This window comes from Danio rerio, chromosome 4 (assembly GCF_049306965.1).
Source record: "Danio rerio strain Tuebingen ecotype United States chromosome 4, GRCz12tu, whole genome shotgun sequence".
Classification (NCBI taxonomy): Eukaryota; Metazoa; Chordata; class Actinopteri; order Cypriniformes; family Danionidae; genus Danio; species Danio rerio.
Window position 1 is genome coordinate 50284893 of NC_133179.1, and position 25949 is coordinate 50310841.

At 40.4% G+C, this 25949-nt stretch overlaps 1 protein-coding gene across 1 annotated transcript; it reads right to left on the minus strand.

Annotated features, from left to right (window-relative positions):
- Positions 1-2257: 2257 nt before the first annotated feature.
- On the minus strand, positions 2258-23816 carry LOC110437841 (uncharacterized). Its single transcript, XM_021475648.3, has 4 exons — positions 23787-23816; positions 23079-23228; positions 3848-5418; positions 2258-2957 (listed from the first exon to the last, which is right to left on the minus strand). The coding sequence occupies exons 2-3, from the start codon at positions 23161-23163 to the stop codon at positions 4367-4369; spliced, it is 1137 nt and encodes a 378-aa protein (XP_021331323.2). The 5' UTR covers positions 23164-23228; positions 23787-23816; the 3' UTR covers positions 2258-2957; positions 3848-4366.
- Between the last annotated feature and the right edge of the window lie 2133 nt (positions 23817-25949).

A 25949-nucleotide genomic window follows, 5' to 3' on the forward strand; every position in this document is an offset into this window, starting at 1 on the left:
TGTGTTTGGTGGTGGTGGGGGGGCGGAAGGGAGTTTTTCATCCTGCAAAGTTAGATCAGCTATGCTGTGGTATAATGTTGGATGAAATTTAAATGTTAGCTCAGAACATCTCAAAATCAAAGTCTAGAGTGAATATGGCATTAAGGGTGTGGGCTGAAGATGAATTTGCATACGTGAATCAGAAACATTTCCATTCAATAAATGTGCAAATAAAATATGATGCACAGACTTATTAATGATTCCTACTTGTCTTCTTCGTGATAAATAGTAGGCAAAATCTGATATGCAGTGGGGGAAAAGAAGGAAAATGAGTTCATCAGACGCTGGATTCGAACTGAGTTCATGCTCTTGCATTTTATGAGCTGCGCCACAGAGACTGTTAGGAGTACTGCAACATTTTACACATATAAATCACACTTTTCCTGTTTACTTCACTCAGTGCGATGTTCAGACCCAACTGTGTTAACCGCATCAGCTAAACTCTCCCACTCAATTTTTTTCTTCTTTTGTTATTAATTCCGGTGGACAAACAAATAACACCAAATAACACCATTTTTCTCCGGTCTACCTCCGAAAGGAGCACCTCTAATTCACATTCTGTTCAAAGTTTCTCTTTTCGCATGCTTTTGCCATTGCTTTTTCCTTTGGTTTTGCCAAAGTAGAGTCATTAGCATATTCAGGAGGCAGGGAGGGGTTTTGCGCTCGTGCATGTTGCGCTCAGTTTTACGTTCATTTGGATGTACAAAAGAATATGCGTGGGATTTAGCGTACGCAGTGTTTCATACTGAATTTCATACTTCTGAAAAATGTACACATTTACAGCTTTGTGCGTACGCAACGTTTTAGTATGATTTCCACGCAAGTCTTCGTACATGAGGCCCCTGATGTGCCAGCGTCTTGCGGGAATTCAGGCTCGATTGCAGGCGAGGCATCGGGTGAAGTTTTGAGGAGAGCGGGGTTCTGGCTGGAGGAGTTGTTGTTTGTTTGTTTGTTTTTCATGTCGGAAGGTTAAATGATGCTGAACCGTAGGTTAAATGCTGGAGCATTTGTAGTGGGAAGCATTCTTCCAAAACGAAGATAGAGCAATAAGGAGAAAGTGATCCATTTATATTAAGCTAGGATCACTCTGATTGGATTATTACTGATTACGGATGTGTGGCCAGCAGTGCTCAATCATATCACGTGCTCCTCTCGAAATTAGTTTATGAAACATCTCTTAAGCTGCATCGAATGAGCGAAACTCTGTAGACACTGATCAGACCTGTACGGTTTCTCTCCAGTGTGAATCCTCTATTGTGTTTTCAGATGTGTTAAGTGCTTAAACCTCTTGTCACATTGTAAACACTTGTACGGTCTCTCCAGTGTGAATCGTCTCGTGCAGTTAAAATTTTGGAGCTGTAATAAAAGTCTTCTCACACTCAAAGCACATATACTCTTTCACACCAGTGTGGATCTTCATGTGGTCATTAAAGTTTGCTGATTGGTTGAAACTCTTTCCACACTGACTAGATGTCAATTGTTTTTCTCCAGTGTGGGTCTTCATGCGTTTATTAAGGTCTGAGGAGTTGCTGAAACTCTTTCCACACCGAAGCTGCGGTCACATTAGAGTTTGAGCATGGAAAATTCTGTTGTACGGCACAGCAAAAAGGGGCGGGATTAAACAAGATTTTTAGACATTAAAAAGGTGAGCGTTTGGTCCATATTTTATATTTCTGTCCAGAGAAGTCATGTTTTAATCTTCGATAGGTCTCACACTGTCAAGTGATGTGATTTCGCAGGTCAGAGTTCACCAAGCTTGAACTTTGCAATGCAGTGAACTGCAAAACTGCACAAACTTGCATTTCCGGTCTGACGCATTTGTGTGCGTATGAATGGAAATCTATGGGGAGAAAAGTCCAGTGTGACCGTGGCTTAAGTGCAAGTGAATGGTTTCTCTACAGTACGGCTCATCATGTTTTAGGGAATCAACCTACATTTTAAGATCGATCAGGGTTTATTAGCTTATTTCAATGTACCGGATCTTAAAGATTTGAATCATTGATTTGACTCAATTGAGTCAGACTGAATCAGGTTAAAAGATTCACACTTTATTTACCATTTGTCCTGCAAATAGAAGTCATCGTATCTTACCAATCTTGTTAATATTATTTACGTGGCCAACGATAATAACATAACACAGTATTGAGTTAACTTTTAGCAAGGTAACAAGATCTACAGCTCGAGGCAATGACTTAGAAACACATAAACAAGAACACAGTTCTTACAAAATGAGAAAAAAAATTTATTGAGCTACACTACGATACATGAAACTAACTACGTAATAAGCAAACAACAAACAAACTCGCACACACAGAGGCAGGTTAGAGGATATAAAATGATTTGACAAACATCCTAAATTAATTCTAATACCTCTAACAAGATCTTAGAATAACACCTGAGAAACCACAAAAGCAGAGATATGGCTTATCTTTAACTGTTTACGATCAATCTGCACCAGATCAGTAAGAGACAACGTTTGTTTGTTACTTGCACTTTTGCTGAAGATGAATCTCCCTCGCCAGCTGGCCTTGGGGAAACACGGTGCTCCTGATTGGCTGGTGGCTTCTGTGACGTCCTTGGAATTCCCCCGCTCGTGGGTGGGTAGTTCTGGGTTACTGAGGTGACGGACTGCTGAAAGTCGGTTTGCGGAAGTTCGTGCGGTTTCAAAGCAAAGTTTCTTTGTTGCAGGGTGTTTTTAAGTGACCTGGTCTGATCCATCCCTATGACACTGTCTGCCAATGAGCAGTTGCCATGAAGGGCGGGGCCACACCGCGTGCCCACGTAGAAAAGGTCAATCATTAACAGACTGCATGTAGATTTTACATGGTAAAACTCTTGCAAGATTGAAACTATCTTACATCAAATGTTACAAGACAAATACTGTTTGTACTACTAGTTCTCATTTACACCAACATAGGGCTGGGCGATTTGGCAAAAAAAAAATCTAGGTTTTTTTATAAAGTTTGACCGATTCACGATTTCGATTTTTTTTTTTTATTGTGTTACTAGCCTTCTCAAAACATTACAACAACATGACTGAAGTAACACTCTCTTTAAAAGTAACTTTAACCATCTGGTTAAGGAACATTGTATTTTTAATGGCCATGTCATACAAAAATCGGTCAAGGTGTAAATAAATGTTAAACAAATTAACGAGTTAAATAGGGTTGCTGACGATTTAAATAAGAAATATTTGTGTAAATATTGTTTTTGCAGGAATACAAAGGGATTTTTTGCATGTTTTACTGGCCCTCACCTCTGCTTGTGTTCAAACCAAAAGATCGGCGCAGTTTTTCACATGGCAGGCTTTTACATCCTTCAAACATGTTGAGATCTAGTTTATCGACTTGATAAGGTAATATGTCTTGACAATACACACAGACGTGACTCAGACTAATGCAACAAGTAAAATCCTACATGACATCACGTTTTAACAGAAAGTCAAGCAGGTCGGACACCAGAAGCACCGCGACACATGACAGTTTAAAGTATCACACCCCAGACGCGCACATTCGCATAATGTTTAACATGAAACTAATCAGATGGCGCTCTGTGGCGCGGCTGAAATATGACCTGCGTCCTGAATCGTGGTGCGGCGAGTCACCGAGAGGCGCTTCTGGTGTGCTTCCAGCTTCATACAGAGTGAACCAAAGCGCATTGCCATTATAATGTATTAAATATATATATATATATTTTTTTTTTTAAAATCGCAATTTCTCAATTTGATTCAAAATTAAATCGTCTGAAAACGTAAATTCGAATTAATCTGAAAAAAAATTTGAAAAATCGCCCAGCCTTACATCAACAGATTGCAAATGTCACTACCTTTCATTCAAGACCAGATATCATACATTTCAGACAAATACAGATCAATTTATTCTGCTTTAAGGGTTAAAACAACACATCGATTAACCTGGTTGATTGAAATAACCACAGCATATGAGGAACATTATGGTTTATTATTTAAAGATACATCTGCCTTAGTTCTAACATTTTAAGAGATTGTCTTTCATTTGTATGCATTAATGTTTCTAGAGATTTTTTGTCTCTACAAAATTGTGCATCTGACAGGATGTGCCCAAAGCACATGACCATGTAGAGGAGTCATTCAAAAGTCTCGTGAGGCGGTTTCTGCTGAAAATCCTGTAAAGCCCCTTTATTTAGTTTAAATCATTTACTAATTTTGCTGAAGGGTACCTGGAACATTTGCGGCCAAAGTATTGGTCAGAATAACCCAAAATCAATTGGTGCTTTGTTATCGTGATGGTTTAAGCCCTTAAGCCAGTTCAATGACTGAGACAATTTGCAGATGCCCAAGATTTCAGATTCAACTCGTGTTGACCACTGCAATATGCCCATGAGTTCCTTCAACGTGTTTATAAAAGAATGATGATTTGCTAAAACTCTCCCCACACTGAGTGCATGTGAATGGTTTCTCTCCAGTGTGGATCATCATGTGATAATTAAAGGATGATGATTGGATGAAACTCTTCCCGCACTGAGTGCATGTGAATGGTTTCTCTCCAGTGTGGATCTTTATGTGTTGATTAAGGTGTGATGAGCAGTTAAAACTTTTTCCACAATGAGTGCATGTGAATGGTTTCTCTCCAGTGTGGACCCTCATGTGTTGATTAAGGGATGATGACTGGATGAAACTCTTCCCGCACTGAGTGCATGTGAATGGTTTCTCTCCAGTGTGGATCTTCATGTGTTGATTAAGGTGTGATGAGCAGTTAAAAGTCTTCCCACACTGAGTGCATGTGAATGGTTTCTCTCCAGTGTGGATCATCATGTGATAATTAAGGTGTGATGATCTGTTGAAACTCTTCCCACACTGAGTGCATGTAAATGGTTTCTCTCCAGTGTGGATCATCATGTGATAATTAAGGTGTGATAATCTGTTGAAACTCTTCCCACACTGAGTGCATGTGAATGGTTTAGCTCCAGTGTGGATCCTCATGTGGTGATTAAGGTTTGATGATTGGTTGAAACTCTTCCCACACTGAGTGCATGTGAATGGTTTCTCTCCAGTGTGGATCCTCATGTGATAATTAAGGTGTGATGATCTGTTGAAACTCTTCCCACACTGAGTGCATGTGAATGGTTTAGCTCCAGTGTGGATCATCATGTGGTGATTAAGGTTTGATGATTGGTTGAAACTCTTCCCACATTGAGTGCATGTGAATGGTTTCTCTCCAGTGTGGATCATCATGTGAATCTTAAGTTTGCATTTGCTTGCCAAACTCTTTCCACACTGAGTGCAGGTGAAACGATTCTTGTCTCTCCTTTTTAAAACACCATCAGTCTGTAAATGAGTTTTTTCCTCAATTTTGACATAATGTTTCTCCTCTTTACTCCCCTCATTCTCTTCAATTAGGCCTGAAATAAATAAAACATTAGTTTTCATTAAGTCTTAAAACTCTCATCAAAAGCTGAAAAGTGAAAAGACACTGGAAACGTTCGAGGTTACTAAAGTAACCCTTCGTTCCCCGAGGAGGGGAACGGAAGCACTATAAGTGGATTTGATGTTCTAAATCCACGTATGGGAGGATTCGGTTCAGAAGCCGCTCGTCTGAAAGAGTATTGAACGGGCCAATGAAAGCAATGAATTGGCAGCGCAAGCCTGCGCAGGTGTACTGCATAGCCAATTAACTGAGCATATAAGCACACCTGGCGGCAGCAGACGCTATCCTTTTTAAGCTGAAGAGACTTTTAACAGCTAAGGGACAGTCATTATGGCGACGGAGTATAGTGCTTCCGTTCCCCTCCTTGGGGAACGAAGGGTTACTTTAGTAACCTCGAACGTTCCCCTTCGGGGGAAACTCCAGCACTAAGTGGATTTGATGTTCTAAATCCACGTATGGGAGCCCATTGAAAGCGCCATAATGACTGCACCTTACCAACACCCATCATGAGAGGGCAGTCAGGCAAGCGTGACGCACCCAGATCATGAGAGGCGCGGTCCTCCAACGTGCCCTTGGCCCTAACTTATCCCACTTCAAAAGAAGCTTTACGGAATAGGTATATTTTTTTGGGAGTTGCTAGCGTCTAGATAATTCTAGGAATATACAACAGTACGTTGGGAAGCATGTCATCCCAGTAGGGAGGACGCTGTGGAGACCATCCGCACCCAATAGGGAAACAAATGGAATTAGATATGGACTAACCCTGAGAAGGAGGAGTGCGCATAAGAAGGTGGTTAGCAGATAGGGAAAGCACGGGTCCACCCAGGGGGGGGAACTTAACCGTGGCAGAAAAGCATATGGGGATCACCAGCGGGGATCAGCCATAGCAGGCACCTATACCCAAAACACGGACTGACCAGCGGGCAGACCTAAAACGTAGTGGGCCAGCAAGTGACTCCTCTGCTGAGTCAGTGCTGGGGGCCTCGGAGGAATCTGCAGGGCTCACCGAATGGGGAACTTTACTGACAGACAGGAGGGTGCACATCTCTCCGTGTTCGGGAAAAAAAGGCACCACAAGCATGCTACAACACCTACCGAGTTGTTTCCTCAATCACCAAAGGTCCCTAACACCCTTGAGGAAACCGGCTCCACTCGCAGATTATAAAACCTTGCAAATGTGTTGGGTGTCGCCCAGCCCGCATCTCTACAAATGTCTGTTAAAGAAGCGCCGCGCGCACACGCCCAAGAGGATGCAATGCTCCGAGTGGAGTGCGCACGCACTCCAGGGGGGAATGGCTGACCTCTGCTCAAATAAGCACATGAAATGGCCTCCACAATCCAGTGGGATAAACGTTGTTTAGACACGGCACTTCCCTGCTGCCGTCCGCCATAACACACAAAGAGCTGCTCAGAAGATCTAAAGTTCTGAGTACGGTCCACATAAATGCGCAGGGCGTGAACTGGACAAAGTAAGGACAGGGCTGGGTCTGCCTCCTCCAGGGGCAGCGCTTGCAGGGTTACTACCTGATCTCTAAAGGGAGTGGTAGGAACTTTGGGCACATAACCCGGGTGGGGTCTAAGGATAACGTGAGAAAAATCCGGCCCGAATTCCAGGCACGAGTCACTGACCGAAAATGCCTCCAGGTCCCCGACCCTCTTAATGAAGGCCAACGCGACCAGCAGAGCTGTCTTCAGGGACAGAAATCTTAAAGATACTGTATGGAGTGGCTCGAAGGGATCAAATCGCAGGCTCGTGAGAACGAGGGCGAGATCCCAAGAGGGCGTGAGAGGGGGGCGAGTTGGATTAATTCGTCTAGCGCCTCTGAGGAACTGAATGATGAGGTTATGCTTTCCCACGGTGCCGCCAACCACTCTGATATCCAGGTCCGGTTGGGCCAGAGGGGCGCAACTAACAGAACCTGTTCCTCGTCCTCCCTGACCTTGCACATTAACTGCGCGATCAGGCTCACTAGGGGAAACGCATACTTGCGTATGCCCCGAGGCCAGCTGTGGGCCAGTGCATCCGTGCCAAGAGAGCCATCGGTCAGGGAATAAAACAACTGGCAATGAGCGTTCTCGGGGGAAGCAAACAGATCGATCTGGGCCTCCCCGAATCGCGCCCATATCAGCTGGACAGACTCGGGGTGGAGTCTCCATTCTCCAGAGTGAATCTGCTGCCGTGAGAGCACATCGGCTGCACGGTTGAGCATACCTGGGATGTGAATGGCGCGCAGCGACTTTAGCCGCGGGTGACTCCAGAGGAGCAGACGGCGGACGAGCTGAGACATGCGGCGAGAGCGCATACCCCCCATGCGGTTGATATACGCTGCGCCGCCGTACTGTCCGTCCTGACCAGCAGGTGTTGCTGCTCCAGCACCGGAGAAAAACGGCGAAAAGCAAGGAACACTGCCAACAGCTCTTGGCGATTGATATGCCAATGCAGCTGGGTACCTACCCACAGGCCCGCAGCTGCATGCCCGCGACACACGGCTCCCCAGCGTGTGCTGGAAGCATCTGTTGAGACAACAACATGACTGGACGCCTATCCCAGAGGCACACCGGCCTGCAGGAATGAGGGGTCGTTCCAGGGGCTGAGGGTGCGGCGACACAGCGCAGTAACAGAGACTCGGTGTGTGCCCGCATGCCATGCGCGTCTTGGAACTCGATCTTGAAGCCAGTGCTGAAGTGGTCTCATATGGAGCAATCCGACAGCTGCAGCGGAAGCCATATGCCCCAGGAGCCTCTGAAAATATTTCAGTGGGACCACTAACTTGCTGTCGTCTCTGTGCGCAGTCAATTGCTCCCGAGAGTGGGCTAAAATCAGCCAGTCGTCGAGATAATTGAGTACGCGGATGCCCGCGAGCCGCAGGAGACAGAGAGAGCCCGAAGGCGAAGACCTTGTACTGCCATGCACGACCTTCGAACGCAAACCGCAGAAACTGACGGTGGAGTGGAAGAATGGAGACATGAAAATACGTGTCCTTCAGGTCTATGGCTGCAAACCAATCCTGAGGACGAACGCATCCGAGGATGCGCCTCTGCGTAAGCATTTTGAACGACAGCTTGTGAAGGCAGCGATTCAAAACGCGCAGATCTTGGATTGCCCGTGACTCACCGCTCTTTTTGGGTACGATGAAGTACGGGCTGTAAAACCCGCTCTCCATCTCAGCTGGAGGTACCGGCTCGATTGCACCCTTCGCCAGGAGGGCAGCAATCTCCTCTCGCAAGACAGAGGCGGACAGGGGATTGACCCTGGTGAAATACACGCCCGTGAACCTGGGAGGCCGTTTCGAGAACTGTAGTTCGTAGCCGAGTCTGATCGTGCGTATGAGCCACTGCGAGGGGCTGGCCCACGCTAACCAGGCAGGCAGAGCCCTCGCTAATGACGTCATCGCGACAATCGTTGACGTATCCGCGGAGGGGCAGCGCGGAGCGGGTGTGCTGATCCGGGAAGCGCGAGGGACCCGCAGAAGAGCTGGAGGAGAGCGATTTGCTCTGGCTCCGCACCCTGACTCCTGAGAGGGGGCGCTGGCGGAGCATGCAGACCCTGCGAGACCCTTCGCGGTCCGTTTACTGGACTTAGCGGTGCCCTGGGCAGGAGGGGCTACCGGCTTTCGGCGTGCTCGACGCGCCCGCTTCGCCCCCGGCGAGGAGCAGCGGAGGTGGATGGCTCGGCCAAGGATGGAGCGGGCTTAAGGCCCCGCCGATAGATGACATTGCCCATCGCATCCGACTGCTCCTTCACCGCCTTGAACTCCTGGGTGAATTCACAGACAGTGTCGCCGAACAGGCCAGCCTGGGATATGGGCGAGTCAAGAAAGCGAACTTTGTCAACCTCGCGCATGTCTGCCAGGCTTAGCCAGAGGTGGCGTTCCTGGACCACAAGTGTGGACATCGTCTTCCCCAGTGCGCACGCAGCGGACTTAGTGGTCCGGAGAGCATAGTCGGTCGCCGTGCGCAGCTCGTGTAACAAGCCTGGGTTAGACCCACCCTCGTGCAGCTCAGCCAGCGCCTGCGCTTGGTAGCACTGGTAGGTGGCCATCGCGTGCAAGGCGGAAGCTGCCTGGCCCTCAGCCTTGTAAGCTCTAGCTCCGAGGGAGGCAGATAACCTACAGGCTTTGGACGGGAGACCGGGCAGACCGCGCAAAGCGGGGGCGTCACGCGGGCAAAGATTGACTGCAATGGCGCACTCCACCAGCGGGATCGCCTCATACCCCCTGGCAGCTCCACCATCCAGGGTGGTAAGGGCGGAGGCGGACGCAGTGCGGGCAGAGAAAGGTGCCCTCAAGGAATGCGTGAGCCTACTGTGCACTTCCGGGAAGAAGGGGACGAGAGGCTTCGAAGGCTTCGCCTTTTGGTCCTCTACATAACACCCATCTAGTCGGTCCAGCCGCGGGGCTGGGGGATGAACCATCTCCAACCCGACGGCAGAAGCAGCCCGAGTAAGCACGGCCAACATGTCCGCTTCAGGATCTGTTTTGACGACGTTCGCTTGCCCAGAGAGGGTGAGCGGGTCTGGATCATCGTCGGACAATGAAAGCCCACCCTCCGATGCCGCGGAGGACATCTGATCTCCGGTGTCAGCGAGCGTGAGAGCTACAATCTGAGTAGACGGATCACTCCCAGTACCCGAAGCTTGGATGGAGCGATTGGAGGAGCGAGAGGTCCGCGAGCCCTTAGGCGGCGGGTCGTCTCTCGCTGGAGCCCTCAGATCTGCCCGAGCGCCCGTTGCAGAGCAGGAGGCGACAGGGGTGGCTCACTCTCTTACGAAAGCTAATCGCGATCTCAACTGCGTGACGTTCATGGCATCGCAGTGACGACATGAACTGCCCCCCCGAGCACCACATTAACATGCTGGACCCCCAAACATGTAATGCAGTGATCGTGCCTATCATCCGGAGCCAGGAAACCCCCGCAACCAGAAACGCACAGTCGGAGCGTCATCCTGAAAAGGACGTGCTGCACGACTGTGTTGCTCTTTTAGGATGCTTTGCAGCAATACACACCGCTCTTGGAGGACCGGACCCAAAGGGACGCCAGGCAAGGGAGAAACCCAGCTCGACCGTCTGCCACTGCGTGGACTCGCTCTGGACCGGGAGACACTCGTTCGCTCGAAGTGGCTCGAAGTGTAGATCAGCAGGAGGAACCCTCATGAACTCGATCAGAAAAGTCTCTGAAGCGAAAAGGATAGCATCTGCTGGCGCCAGGTGTGCTTATATGCTCAGTTAATTGGCTATGCAGCACACCTGCGCAGGCTTGCGCTGCCAATTCATTGCTTTCATTGGCCCGTTCAATACTCTTTCAGACGAGCGCCTTCTGAACCGAATCCTCCCATACGTGGATTTAGAACATCAAATCCACTTATAGTGCTGGAGTTCCCCCCAGAGGGGAACATTGGCTACACACACTGTATTTCTGATGCACATTAAATGTAGAATAAATCAGATCATATTTTGTTTGGTCCATTAACGTGTACACATTTAAGCAGATTCAATTCAATTCATCTTTATTTATCTAGTGCTTTTACAATGTAAATTGTGTCAAATAAACTTAACATAGAAGTTATAGTAAATTTAAACAGTTTTAGTCCAGTTTTCAGAGTTTTTCATAAAGGTCATTTTGGTTATATTGATAAGACATTGATAAGATTTCTACAATTTGTAAAGCGGAAAGGGAATACTTGTTCATTGTGTGTCTGACTGGTAAACGTATCAGAAAAAAAGTTCTGGGGTAACAGCTGAATATGTGCCTCGCAGATATGAGACATACCTGTACAGCATCTGCATAAAGGCTGGAATGGGCACCTTTCCCTTTGTTTGTTGTTGGGTCATTTTTATCCATTCTGGGGTGATTCTGATATTTGGGGAAATCTTATTTTGACATATTCTGGAAAAATGCTCCATTGGCCTCTATTATAATTTTTTTTGAGTGCAAATAAAATACAATAGATAATAACAACAACAACATGGAAATCACTCAAATAAGCATTTAAATGAGAGTAATAAATTCATTAAGACACAATGAATTTCCCATCACTGGAAAAATGCTTAAAAAATGTAAAAACCTCAATACACTCTGGGCAAATTTACTCCATTTTCATTATATTCATGGCTGTTTTTTTCTCCATTGACCTCTATTATAAGAACATTTTTTGATTGCAAAGCCATGACAGCACATATTCATGAATTTATGATTGTTGGTGTTTTCTGTGACGACAGTCAACATTGTTTAATTGGTCTACACCCATGAGACGGCAAAAAGGAAATGGGTGAGAGAATAAAGAAGGAGGAGGAGGAGAGTTAAAGAAGGCAGCATTATGTGGTGTGTAGATAAAAGAGAAGTTGGCTGAACTGTTGCAGTGCGGGGAAACGAGTAGAGAAATCGGGTCGAGATGAGCAGTGTAAACTTAACGACTGGCTGTGAGAAGCAAAAAGCGGAAGTATGTATTTAAGTATGTATGTAAGTGAAAGTATGTATTGAAGCAACAGAGCAAAGGCCGCTGTCTTGTTACTCAAGTGCTCGTGACATCTGTAAATTAGTGCGTCACTAAAGACTTCAGTGCAGTGGGTCCTGAACAAAATCAATTTACTGATTTATCTCCAGGGTTCCCACGGGGTCTTAAAAAGTCTAAAATTTAAAAATCGAAATTTAGGCCTTAAAAAGTCTTAAATTCGCTGTTCTGGGTCTTAACTATTTTTGCACAGGTCTTATTTTTGTGATATCCTTGTAACGCTACATGTAAAAATAGGTTTTTGGGATGTTGTAGTTCTTTATTTCACTAGTCCAATTGTAATTTGCGTTTTTACAACTACAAAAAGGTCAACTTGCAATAGCCAATCAGCTTTCTGTTAATAAAGTCAGTGCGCGCGGTAGGCTTGGCCGGTATCCAAATTTTGATACCGTCAAACCGCCTCTTTATTTTACCCCGGTATCCGGTATTACCGTAACGCTCAGACATCGTCACTAAACTGTTGGCTTGAGCCTTAACCATTCAGAAACTGAATACCTTATATACGACCTTAGTCTTGTTTGTATTCTTCTGCGCGGGACACTCCTCTCATTCGCACACAGACACACACACAGAGAAAGAGAGAGGGAGCGCCAAGCGACGTACAGCACCGATCTCTCTCGCTCACACACACACACACACACACACACACACACATCGCTCCCGCGATTTATTCAGAAATTTACTCCCACACCGTAAGAAATCTAGTCGGCTCCCGCGGTATAGCAACGGGAATGCAGATTTATAGCCCGAACCTGTTTACAGCCCGACATTATACAAATGTGCTCATGCACACAGCTCTTTTGTATTTTTTTCAAGAATGAGTCATTTATGTTTTAACATAATTTATTCATAAAAACGTATACTATATGCCACTTGGAAGTTGGAACAAAAAAATAAAATAAGTCCTCTGCAACATCGTAACATTTCAGTACTATAGGTCTATGTACATGCACTTACCATTTAAATTGGCCAATACACCAATGAAAAGAAGTCTTGCTTAACAAATCAAACTAAAATAAACTCTTAATGATGATGGGTATTTTATCAATAAGAAATTAAGATAAAGGCTCTGCAAAATTTGTTTCGCCACTTCTCTTCACAATCTGGCATTAAGGCGACGGTGAAGCTGAATATTAAAAGAATAATGCCAACATTAGCCTGTATATGATGAAGATTTTTATTTACTAAACCTAGACTATATGAAGAGTGGAGAGCCCTATGAATCTGCCATTATATGTCTTTGGAAACAGGTGACAGGTTAAGGCAAAGGGGTCATAAAAGAGCAGGAGAGAGAACTTGGAGATACAATGAGAACCATCTGTGTCAGAAAAGCATGAAATGCATACAACATATGTGGAAACTGTCATGTATGTTTGAAAAGACACATACTGTATGGGAGAGAAGAGTCCAGTTTAGATGTTTGAAACATAGATACTAGTCATGATTACCAAATGTGAACTGTTTGTTTAAAAACAGTTATGAATATATTAGATCTTTACATTAAGAGGGCCACCAAGAAGAAGAGGCTTTAAATAGGGGTCGTAAAGAAGTAGGAGCTGGAAGAGGCCTGTGGAACCAGTAAACAGCTGTGAAAACACAAAGGTGGGAGGAAGCCAGGATAAAGGGGATAGCAAATGTGAGGGACATCAGATTGTCCTGGAGTGAGACTAGGGATGGGTCTGCTTACGAACGTCTCTGCTTTTTTGGAAGATATTCCAATAAAGTATATTCTTCTGATATTCATAACCCCCAGTCTAAGTTTGATTCATTAAGAGAAAAAACGAAAACCACAACATATACTGTCTACATTATGATTATATGGTTTCATTAATATTCATTTATAATTGAAAAAAACCCTTTATTCACCAAGATTCGGCTACGTGTTTTTGTGGAAGAACATTATTAAATCCACTGGCTTTAGCGCAGTCCTGCTCTCAGGACTGATGGTGCGCCACAGCAGCACCAACACCCTTTCCTGCTGCTACAGGCCGAGATGCAGAGTTGTGATCTGGCTAATTTTGCAAGTTTTGGGTAAGATTGTTTGATTATCTTCTACCAGCCAGGAACATCCATTTCATTTTCCATGACAGCAGTTTCAATAAAGCGAGTCACCCCGTCTTTTTACCTGTCAGCTTGCGGCTTGTGCTCTACCGTAATACGCAGTGTATGAGCGACTGCCGAAATACCTTGGCGGCTAGAATGACTGTTCCTTCTGAGCTAGTGACTGGCTTGACTGCCGTCAAAATTAGCTTTTTTAACTTCTTCGTCATCATTTGTTTCACCTTTGCAGGGATGGATTTTAATGCAGGGATTTGGATTTTTACGGGTCCCGCCGGGTTCGGGAAAAGATCTTCAGCTCTAATGCAGACCTCTAGTTCATATTTACCAAGCCTCCCTTCTCATCCAGTCTAAACCGGAAATAAATAAACCGCCAAACTGCAGGTCACTTTATAGCTCGACTCGTCACCTCACCTCTCCCCATCCCCTCCTCTCTCTCTCCTCCACACTGTCCCGTGATGACAATCACACATACGTTTTTGTAGGCATTAAATAAAGGATATTTCATATTTTATGACGGTATAACGGTATTGAAACTGACACCGTTGCTATTTTTAGATCCCGCGGTATACCATAATACCGCCCAAGCCTAGCGCGTGGCGAATTTGACGTCAAACCTGAAAAAACCTGAAGGATAAGTTTGTTAAAACAAAATAAAAGATGCCCCCCAAAACATCTTCAGTGATATTAATGATTCTCTTTTTATTCGTCTGATTTTACTGTCGGTTTCTTTTGACCACCCCCCGTCATTTAAAAAGAATATCTCAATGGTGAACGCGTCAAGTATAAAAGCCAGTATAAAAGCCTCATCTGTTACGTGAGGTGTGCGATGCGGCACCAGGCAAAAGTATATATCAGCATTAAGATGTTTGTTTTTTTCTGTAGTTCAATAATACTTTTAACCTGTCTTTAGTACTGTTCAATTTAAATACATTTTTTTACCCGTAATTTTGGGATTTTACATTTTCTCTCGCTTGTTTTTGATATTGTGATATAGGTCTTAAATTTAATACTTAATGGTCTTAAAAAGTCTTAAATTTGACATAATGCCAGTGAGATCAGGATTTCTGCAGATAACTTGGAGTCAGCTGCGCGCGCATCACGCAAAAAGGACGAGGCTTCTTTAAAACAACAGGGGGCGGTCAAAAGAAACCCACTGTAAAGTCAGACGGATAAACAGCGAAGTAGAATGTTTCTGAAACTATGTCATTTCATTAATATCGTTCAATGTTTTTAAACTAAATTGATTTTTTTGTTTTTATAAATTATTTTAATGATTATAAGGATTTTTAAGACCATTCAACTTTGGTGCATCACCTGCTTTTGTTCATATCTCAGACAGTTCTAAACATTATAATTTCTTAGAATATTAATGACAACAGAACATGGGTTGCTCTACAAATACATATTTTTATTATGGCAAGAATAAAAGCAAAAAAAAAAAAAAAAAGTTCACTTACTAAAAAATAAATGTTTCTTTAGATTTAGCCCGCTCCACAATTCACACATTACTGTCTGGCTAGTTTCTCTCATGGTCCAACGTTTCTGACCATTATCACCAATAAAGCCTAGAAAAACAGGCTTCAGTATATTGTAAACTGATAGGTTCAAATTTTCCCTTACAGTTATCAGTGTTTTGTTTTTGTGAAGTTTCAGTGCACTTTACTGACACATTTCTTAAAACAGTTTGAATAGAGAGAAAAGAGAATTCTAGACATCTGATTGTTGTTGTTCTGAGATTGTATGTAAAGCAGTCTACAAACTAATTGTGAGTGTTTAAGCTGGCCTCTGCTGATGAAACTGCAAACTATCTACAGTAAACTTACTTTTAATTGAATCTCTGACTCCTGCTCTTCTTCATCTGATAGACTGGTCATTTTTGGGTTAAACTGTTGGTCCCCCTACAAAATGTATTTATGAACGAACACTTTAATCTGCTGTTTTACTTTTTTGAACAGGCCCATCTAGAGGGTTAATACTGCCAACTGATGATCAACAGTAAAAATGACACTTTTGACCTCTTCCCAACAGGGAAAACACCAACAATCTAGAATGCATGATAATTTGGTGTCATGGCTTTACGGTTAAAAAATGTGGTTATAATGGAAGTCAATGGCTCAAAAACAGCCAAGAACATAACGAAAAAGTATATAGACCGCGAGATTAATCGTAGACTGTTATTTTAGGGGATTTTAACATAAACTGGGAGAATACATCTTGTAGAAACAAACTTTAAAAAATAACTGACAAATTTCACCTTGTTCAAATGATAACAGGGCCCACAAGAATCACCACTTCAAGTAGTACTCAGATTGATCTAATATTTACCAACCGACCTGAGATAATTAAATCCTATAATATGTTAGCTGGCATTTCTGACCACAATTTGACACTTGTGGCCAGAAAACTCTCTAAAAAGAGATTTACATTTTCTGCCAGAGAACATGAATTTATAGGAATACCAAGAAATAGAAGGGAAGGATTTAAAAATGCTGTAGAGCAAATTGACTGGGACAGAATATTACTGGGTATTGATCTTGGGATCTGGGTAAGGACTGTGGATCTTTTGCAGGAACAATCGAGAAAACAGAATTCAGCACTAAACCTAAATGCAAACACAATAAAAATATATACTACCCTGGATTAACTCTGACATACTAAAACTAATGAAAGAGAGAGATGTTGCATTAAAAAAAGTAATCAAGAGTAAATCGGCTAGTGATAGAAACATGTTTACAACATTAAGAAATAGAGTAGTAAAAAACATACGAAAGGCCAAAGCTGAGTATTTCCTAACATTAAAAGAAAAAGCAAAAGGCGATTCTAAAACAATCTGGAACCAATTAAAAAAAGTTGTTGGACAGGATACAAAAAACAAAAAAATGTGGGAAATTATGATAGATGGTCAAATCTCAAATAATGATTGCAAAATTGCAGAGGTCTTCAATAATTTTTTATTAACTCAGATTCTTCAGCTTGGTTTATAGAGAATCATGTTTCCATTTGTGCCTACCATCTTAATGATCTGTTGTTTAAATGTGTTTCAACTATTTTTATCTCTATTACAAAATAATGGGGTTTTAGTTTAAAGAGCCCATATTATGGGTTTTTGAAAATTCCCCTCCATGTAGTGTGTAACACAGCTCTAAGTGAAGTGGAGTATCCAGCTAAGGCTTAAATCTGTTAGTGTACAGTGTTAAAAACGGTTGATTCATCTAAAAAAAGAGTCGACTCATAGTGCTTCAAACGAGTCGCCTTGATACGGATTCATTAGGTGTTTCGCCATGACGTACGAACGAAACCAAGTTATTCACGTGCACGCGCAAACCCGGGAGATTTCAAACCTGAGGCCCCGCCCTCTGACGCAGAAACCGAGACACACACACACACACACACACACAAACATGCCGGTCGATTGAAGTCACACTGCAGATGGATATATTGAGTCTCTACCCAAAGATGAAACCTCAGCATTATAGCCAAGCAGTTGGAAACTACTGGAAACTTCTGGAAGCTACATGCTACAAAGAATACTTCATCAGCGTTTGTTAAAGGAAGGATCAGTAACTTACTGATAGACGTCAGGATGGGTTTCTTCCTCCATTTCTCAAGTGTAAGTACGTGCGATTAAAGTTGCCTCGTTTACTCTAGCTTGCAAATGTATTTAGTTGTGATTTGTTACTTGTAACTGCGTGTACTGTATCAGGTTAACTGGCTATATTCTCTTATCGTGTGCAAAGTCACGTTAAAAACGCGACGCGTGCTGCGTTAACGGAGCTCCGTAGACGGGGAGTAACGTTAGTGTGTGTGTCTGTGTGTGCGTGCGCGCGCTGTCGTCCGGAGGTGTGTGTGTTTGTGTGTGTGTGTGTGTGTGTGCGCGTGTTGTCGTCCGGAGCAGGGTTAAGTGCGTATGTGTGTGTGTGTGTGTGTGTGAGTGTGTGTGTGTGTGTGTCTGTGAAAAGAGCAGAGTGAGAAGCTAGGAGATCTCCTCAACTGTTTTTGGAGTTTTTGCTCAATAAAATAGTCAGTCGTCTGTATTTTCAAGTCCATAGTCTGTATTTACATTGACCCACTGGCAGCTAAAATCCACGCCTACACTATCGAGCGTGTATGAACTGTGATTACTTTTATATTGCTGATTAGCTGTTTGGCATTTCATTCTCTGACTGAAGGCAGTCGACCAATCGCAACAGACTGTCATCGGTCCAATCAGCGCAGATTAGCTTCGCGCTAAGGAGGGGTTTGGGAACAAATGAATCCCTGAACGATTCATACAGGAGTCGCTGGGATAATTAGGTAAAAATAAATGCAGATTATAAGACCATGAAAGTGTTTTTTGACCTTGCATGCATATTAAACTGTTGTTGGAGACCCTTACAACCAAGATATGACCCTATTTCATGTATATTTCAGTTCGAGACTGGATTACTGTAATGCTCTATTTGCTGGCTGCCCAGCATCCTCTATTAACAAACTTCAATTAGTACAAAATGCAGCAGCCAGAGTTCTGACCAGGTCTAGAAAATATGATCATATGACCCCAATCTTATCCTCCTTACACTAGCTGCCTGTTAAATTTCGTATTGAATTTAAAATATTACTTCTCACCTATAAAGCTCTAAATAATCTAGCTCCTGTTTATCTAACCAACCTTCTGTCTCGCTACGAACCAACTCGCTCTTTAAGATCTCAAAATTCAGGGCTTCTGGTAGTACCTAGAATAGCAAAATCAAGTAAAGGAGGTCGAGCCTTCTCTTTCATGGCTCCTACACTCTGGAATAACCTTCCTGGTAATGTCCGAGGCTCAGACACACTCTCCCAGTTCAAAACTAGATTAAAGACCTATCTGTTTAGTAAAGCATACACTCAATGCATCACCTAGCGGGTTCCACACTGGCTTCTACATCTTGCTTATATAAACTATGAACAGCAGCTATGCTAATTATTCTCTTTATTCTCTATTTTCACCTGGGGATACTCATCCCGAGGTCCTCAGATCAGGCGGAGTCACTGATTGGATCCAAGACCAGCGACGTGATGATACCAAGGATTCCATATCCGGGACCAGGCCATATCCTGAGCTGCTGCTGCGCTGATGGTCGTGGGGAGTGGAGAACATGAGTCTGATTCCAGCGACGCTCCAGGGACAGACGAGTCTTCATTGAGGCCATCTTCCAGCATAAACCACGGCGAATGAAGTTCTGCACAAGACTTTTGGCCAGCGGAGAAATTAAAATGGTCGTGCCCAACTGAGTCTGGTTCTCTCAAGGTTTTTTTTCTTCACTCCCATCAGGTGAAGTTTTTTTTCCCTCTCCGCTGTCGCCACTGCCTCGCATGGTTCAGGACTGGTAGAGCTACGCATCGATGAATTTGCTCTTCAGTGTTTGAACTCTCAGTAATGATTAAATCACACTGAACAGAGCTAAACTGAACTGAACTGAACTTAAACACTAAAACCTGAACCACACTGTTCCAGTTACTATGACCATTTATGTGAAGCTGCTTTGACACAATCTACATTGTAAAAGCGCTATACAAATAAAGCTGAATTGAATTGAATTGAATTGAATAATATGGGCTCTTTAATTTTTAAATATTATTTTTTAACATCTATATAACCATGTCTATTTTAGTACTTTTTAACTATTTTTGATTAATTGTTTAATTCTTGTATTGTTTTTTTTTTTAGGTTGTTTTGGGACAAAAGATGAAAAATAGCCTTCGGGCTAATTCTGGTGCATTGGTAGAAATGCTAATTAATGTACACTGTCCCAGCCAAATAAACAAACAAATAAATAAAGTATTATCATCACGATAATGATATTTTTGGCCCACCATCAATGATTTAAATATTGTCATGATTTTACAGTTTAAACACCAAGCCATTATTTCAATGAGTGGAGTTTACGGATTGTACTGCAACACAAGCATGAGGTGACTGCATCTAGATTGCAAGTATTTTTTTTGAGGAATGTAATGGTGATCAGGTAGCCTTTGCTCATGTTCAGTCCAAACTTCCCAAGGTAACACAACAAACCTCATTAATCACCTTAAAAACCATCTTAAAGTGGCTGTCATCAGTAGGTTAATGAGCTCAGGACAAATCTGTTTCACATTTTTCTATGCATTACTAACATTACTAAACATTTGTTAACAAAATATTTGCAGATATTTAGCAGTTTTTTCCTGGCGCGTTTGCCAGTCATGTAGACAGAAGACACTATCCAATTGTTTCAATGAAAAATAAAAAAGTCACTGTGGCCCTGTTCACGCGGGTATTCAGGTTAGCTTTTATTATTTATAAGAAAAGAAAATGCAATTTAAAGTTTCAGAATTACCTCAATTTATAAAAAGACTTGCCTATTTTATGCATTAAATAATGAAATAGATTAATTTACTAATTTCCTTTATTTCCGATTACCATGCACTTTATTCAGTTTTAGTTTTTTTTTTTTTTTAATATATATAATTATTTCTTAGGGGTTTTCACCTTTATTTGGATAGGACAGTGGAGATTTTACAAACAGGAAAGTGTGGTAATTATAGATAGGGAAAGGATCGGCAAAGGACCACAAGCCAGGAATCAAACTCGGTCGCCGTGAGCACCTTGGTGCTATGTTTCAAAGCACTAACCACTAGGCTTTTGGCGCCGACAGTTTTACAGTTTAAATAAGTGTACAAGCTTTTTTTTAAATAATCGTTTAACAAATATTTAGCACATTGAAAGTAATTAAATTATCTTGTCTTTTGTTTTAAAAATGTGTGCAAAGGATCAGGAATTGATTGCATGTGCATTGCTCTCATGCCACGTTTTAAAGGATAAATTTGCGTCTGTGTGCTGCTTTGAAAAGAATAAAATTATTAAAAAGCACATTAAAGACTATACACATAAAATAAAACAGTCACAAAGGTGTATCTTATGGAAAAAAAAAACAATTGACGGGGACTGCTTTTGGTTTTTAAAGAATCAAGCTGATTTAAAAAAAAAATCTAATTTGCAGAAAAGAAATGACATTTTGCAAAAGGACAAACATTTTACTTTATAAATTCTTTCGGCTCCAATACAACAGCTAAAGCCCCGGTCAGATCACATGATTTTTTTACTGTCGTTTATGAAAGTCACTACGTCAGATCATGCAATTTTTTTTTTCTTTTTAAATCTTGACTTGTCGTGGGTAGCAAATGTGCCAGACTACACGTTCCTTCACAATCAGTCATCCTGTGATGTCTACAATGATGGTTATTTCCCAAAGCAGTCACATAGGTTGCTATAACAATATATATATATATATATATATATATATATATATATATATATATATATATATATATATATATATATATATATATATACACACACACACACACACACACACAGTTGAAGTCAGAATTATTAGCCCCCTTTTAATTTTTTTTTCTCTTTTAAATATTACCAAAATGATTTTTAACAGCAAGGAAATTTTCACAGTATGTCTGATAATATTTTTTCTTCTTTTTTTCTTTATTTCGGCTAGAATGAAAGCAATTATTAATTTTTTAAAACCCATTTTTGGGACAAAATTATTAGCTCCTTTAAGCAATTTTTTTTTCCGACAATCTACAGAACAAACCATCATTATACAATAACTTGCCTAATTACCCTAACCTGCCTAGTTAACCTAATTAACTTAGTTAAGCCTTTAAATGTCACTTTAAGCTGTATAGAAGTGTCTTGAAAAATATCTAGTAAAATATTATTTACTGTCATCATGACAAAGATAAAATAAATCAGTTATTAGAAATAAGTTTTTAAAACTATTATGCTAAGAAATGTGCTGAAACAATCTTCCCTCCATTACACAGAAATTTAGGGAAAAAAATAAACAGGGGCGCTAATAATTCAGGGGGGCTAAAAATTCTGACTTCAACTGTGTGTGTGTGTATATAAATATATATATTTTTTATCTCATTTTCAATTTGTTTGTTTTTTAAATATTATTTTAATCTCAATAAACAACTTGCAGACAATAAAAATGCATTTTATTTAAAGGCGCCTTTCATGACGCTCAAGGTCACCGTACAGGACAGCTAGAACAATCAGTTCAGGTAAAAACACAATAAAAATAATAGCAAAAACAAAACAATACAAACTTAGCAAATTTAGCATATTTAAAATTGGGGGCTTCCACGATTTTTGACATATTTTAAACCAGGGTTTCTGCAGGTTTCACCAAGTTAGATTAATTAAACCTTTTTGAGAAATAGAGTTAAAATGACCTTTTTGAATGAAAAGTTTAAAGTTGTATTGAGATGGATTGTTGGTGATTGTATGGGTTTTGGCCAGATTGAGTAGGAAAACATGAACAAAGAAAAATTAAGACCTTTAAAAAGAAAAGGTTTAAGACCTACAACACAACATTTCAGTAAATTTAATACTTTTTAAGGCCTGAAATTTGGATTTTGGAATTTACACCGTTTTAAGGCCCAGCAGAAACCCTGTTTAGACACAATAGCCCTGGTAATTAGTTATTATAATAATGATGTAATTCTAACTCAGATACTATCTGTGAGAACTAGTAACAACTACTAGAAAAAAGTTTAAACCCATAAAGTTGATGAAAAAAAGGGAATTGTGATCACAGTGACATATTAGTACAAAGTACTAAGCCAACATTATCACTGTAATAGCAGATATCTTCTATGAGAATACTGTAGGTCAAATATCGTCAGCTCAATTAAACTTCTCTAAATGTACTGTTTTTGTTTATTTTATATAGCGCCAGTGCTCAAGGATGCTTTACAAACAGAAGGAGAACTAGAAAAGCAATAACCTTAAGAAGGTAGATAAAATGGAAGACTAATAATACATACAAATAATGATAAAAAAAAACATGAGAACAAGTAACAAGAAATAAACTCATTCCTCTTTCAATGAGTGCTAATGTGCATATAAGAGAACTAGGCAGCACACTCAGGGCTGTAAGATGGATTTAATTTACTATTCTTATTATTAATCTGAATGAGGAAGAAATGACTGAGTTGGTCTTTGAGAGTGAAAATCAGTATATATTATTAAGATATCCAACCTGTTTGTTCCTGCAGATCTTCCTGTTTGACTGTGAATGTTTCTTCAATCTTCACATCTTCACTCTCCTCTTTAATAAACGCCATCTTTATAACAGTGTGGAGATCAGTCGCTTCAGCAGGAGTTTTTCTCTGTGTTTGGACACTTTATCCTGTTTAAAATGAACAAAGCAATAAAATGTTGTTTAAAATAAATAAAACAATGGACAGAAACTAAATAACTTCTCTTCAACACTTGCTTCAACAGTTTCTTTATATGAGAGTCATTAACAAACAGAAATCAGATAAGTCTGATCAAGAAACAATAGCCACTGATCAGCTGATTAAAACTAGTACTCCATTTCTTATATATAGTGATGTATATTTATAATGGAATGACATTATGCTATTCAATCAATTAAACTTTCATTAAAACACTTATTACACACTTTTACTTTATTCAAGTATCTTCTTAATTGTTTTTTTTTTTATTTATCTTATTGTCTGTTTATAGAACTTTTTTGCACAAGACAAATTGTGCTCTCCGGAATAAAAAGTTTATCCTATCTTTATTCAAAAAATAGACCTCATTTCTGTAAGTTTTAGTAAATAGTACTACGTTGTATAAGGGTTAAAATAATATTGTCAACAAGTACATAATTTAGCACTGAATGAAAACACTTAAACTTTAATCAAACGCTTTATATATAGCTAAATGCTTTAAAACAAACCTTTCTCCAGTTGAATCACAGCGCGAGAGCGGCGCAGGCTTATGACGTCACAAGTCACGCCAAAATAAAAGTCTTTTTTTTTCAACCTTTTTTGCCACTTACTCTTAGTCATGAGTCAAGACTTATTATATATAGTTTTTCTCTGCGTTTGGGCATTTTATTCTGTTAAAAGTTAACAAAGCAATAAAAATGTTCTGTTTAAAATAAATTAAACTATAAATAGTAACAAAATAGCTTCTCTTCAACAGTTTCTTTATATGAGAGTAATTAACAAAAATAAATCCAGTAAGTCCGAGCAAGAAACAACAGCTATAAATGAGCTGATTAAAACTAGTACTCCATTTCTTATATAAAGTGATGTATACTTAGAATGAAGTGAAATTATGTTATTTAATCAATTAAACCTTCATTAAGACACTTAATACACGTACGTTGTTCAATAGTTCTTTTTACTTTGAGTAAAATAGTATTACGTTGTATAAAGGGTTAAAATAATATTGTCAACAGCAGGTACATCATTAGATGAAAAACCTGAAACTTTAATCAATCGCTTTATATCTGTGTAAGAGCTTTAAAACAAACCTTTCTCCAGTTGATTCACTTTTTTTTTTTAACAATTAATGCTTGAACTGACAATACAAGAACATCATAACAAAGTCAGACAGATCTTTGAAAAGAGCAATAATTTACATAGTCATGAGAAAAAATATCTAAAACCACATACAAATACAAATAATACCATTAGAAAGAAAGGGAAAAATATTAATACAATTAAAGTATTATTATTAATAATAATAATAAAATTACTAAATTAAACAAATGAATGAAATTAGAATGACACATTAACAAATAACTGTAAGGAAAGCAAATAAAATCGAGAATCTTCTTTAAATACATCTGCATAATATTTCAGGAATCTTAGATTTTTTTAATTCTTAATAAGATAAAGTGATTTTAGGAGGGAAATAAATTCTATTCTAAAATGAACAAAGGATTGGTAATTATTTGTGAATTTTTGTTTGTGAATGTAAAATTTGCCATATAAGATTAAAAATATATATATGATGTGTTCCAGATATTTAGCTTTTGGGTTATTATAATAAAAATTGTCTTTTAGATTAAAGCAATTCACAGCATTGGCAGAAGCAGATATATGAGAATTCAGAAGTGACCGAAATTGCTTGGATATTGGACAATCAATAAACATATGTAGTGCAGGGGTGGCCAACCCTGTTCCTGGAGATCTACCTTCCTGCAGGTTTCAGTTGCAACCCAAATCAAACACCTGCCTGTAATTATCTCGTGGTGTTCAGGTCCTAATTAATTGGTTCAGGTGTGTTTGATATTGGTAGCAACTGAAATCTGCATGAAGGTGGCTCTCCAGGAACAGGGTTGGCCATCACTATAGTAGTGTCTCCTCTGCTTGTTTGCAGAAAGAACAGAAGCTGTCGATGTCCAAAAAATTGTAAATACTAGAATTTACAGGGTAGATTTTATGCAAAAATTTTAAAATGTATTTATTTTGTCTCGTTGGAAATGCAATATTACCCAGGTAAAAGCCAGGTTCTATTCCAGTCTATATCCTTAACCAAAGACTTCCAGTAAACCTTTCCTCTAGAAGAAATTTTCCTTTTAAATTGGAAAATTTGACGCACAAAGCTAAACAAAGTTCTTGTTTGATGATGCAGAAAACATTCTTTAGTGAACCATTTATAACCTACCAAAGGATCCAATTAATATTATTTTGAAACCAACTTTGGAAAAATAATTATTTGTTTTTGATTGTAATATCTCGGTTATTCCATAAGAAAAATCGGTAGAGAGAAAAATTGTGAACATAACCAAGCTTCCAAACAAGCAGACATTGCTGGTGGAATTTAGACAAAGCTAAAGATAGCTTGTAGGGAAGATAGTTACATTTAAGAAGAAACTAAAGACTACAGATTTTGTCCAAAAAATTGTTGGGAATAAAAAAACAAATAGACGTTGGATTGGTTAGGCATCTCTTACCAATTAATTTAAAAATGTTTATGGTGTCAGAAAAATCTAATAAATTTACACTCCCTCTGCTTTACTATTAGAAAGAACTTCCTTTTTCAATTTATGAGGTTTGTTCTTCCAGATAAATTTTAAGATAACAGTATTAATTTATTTGGCCACTTT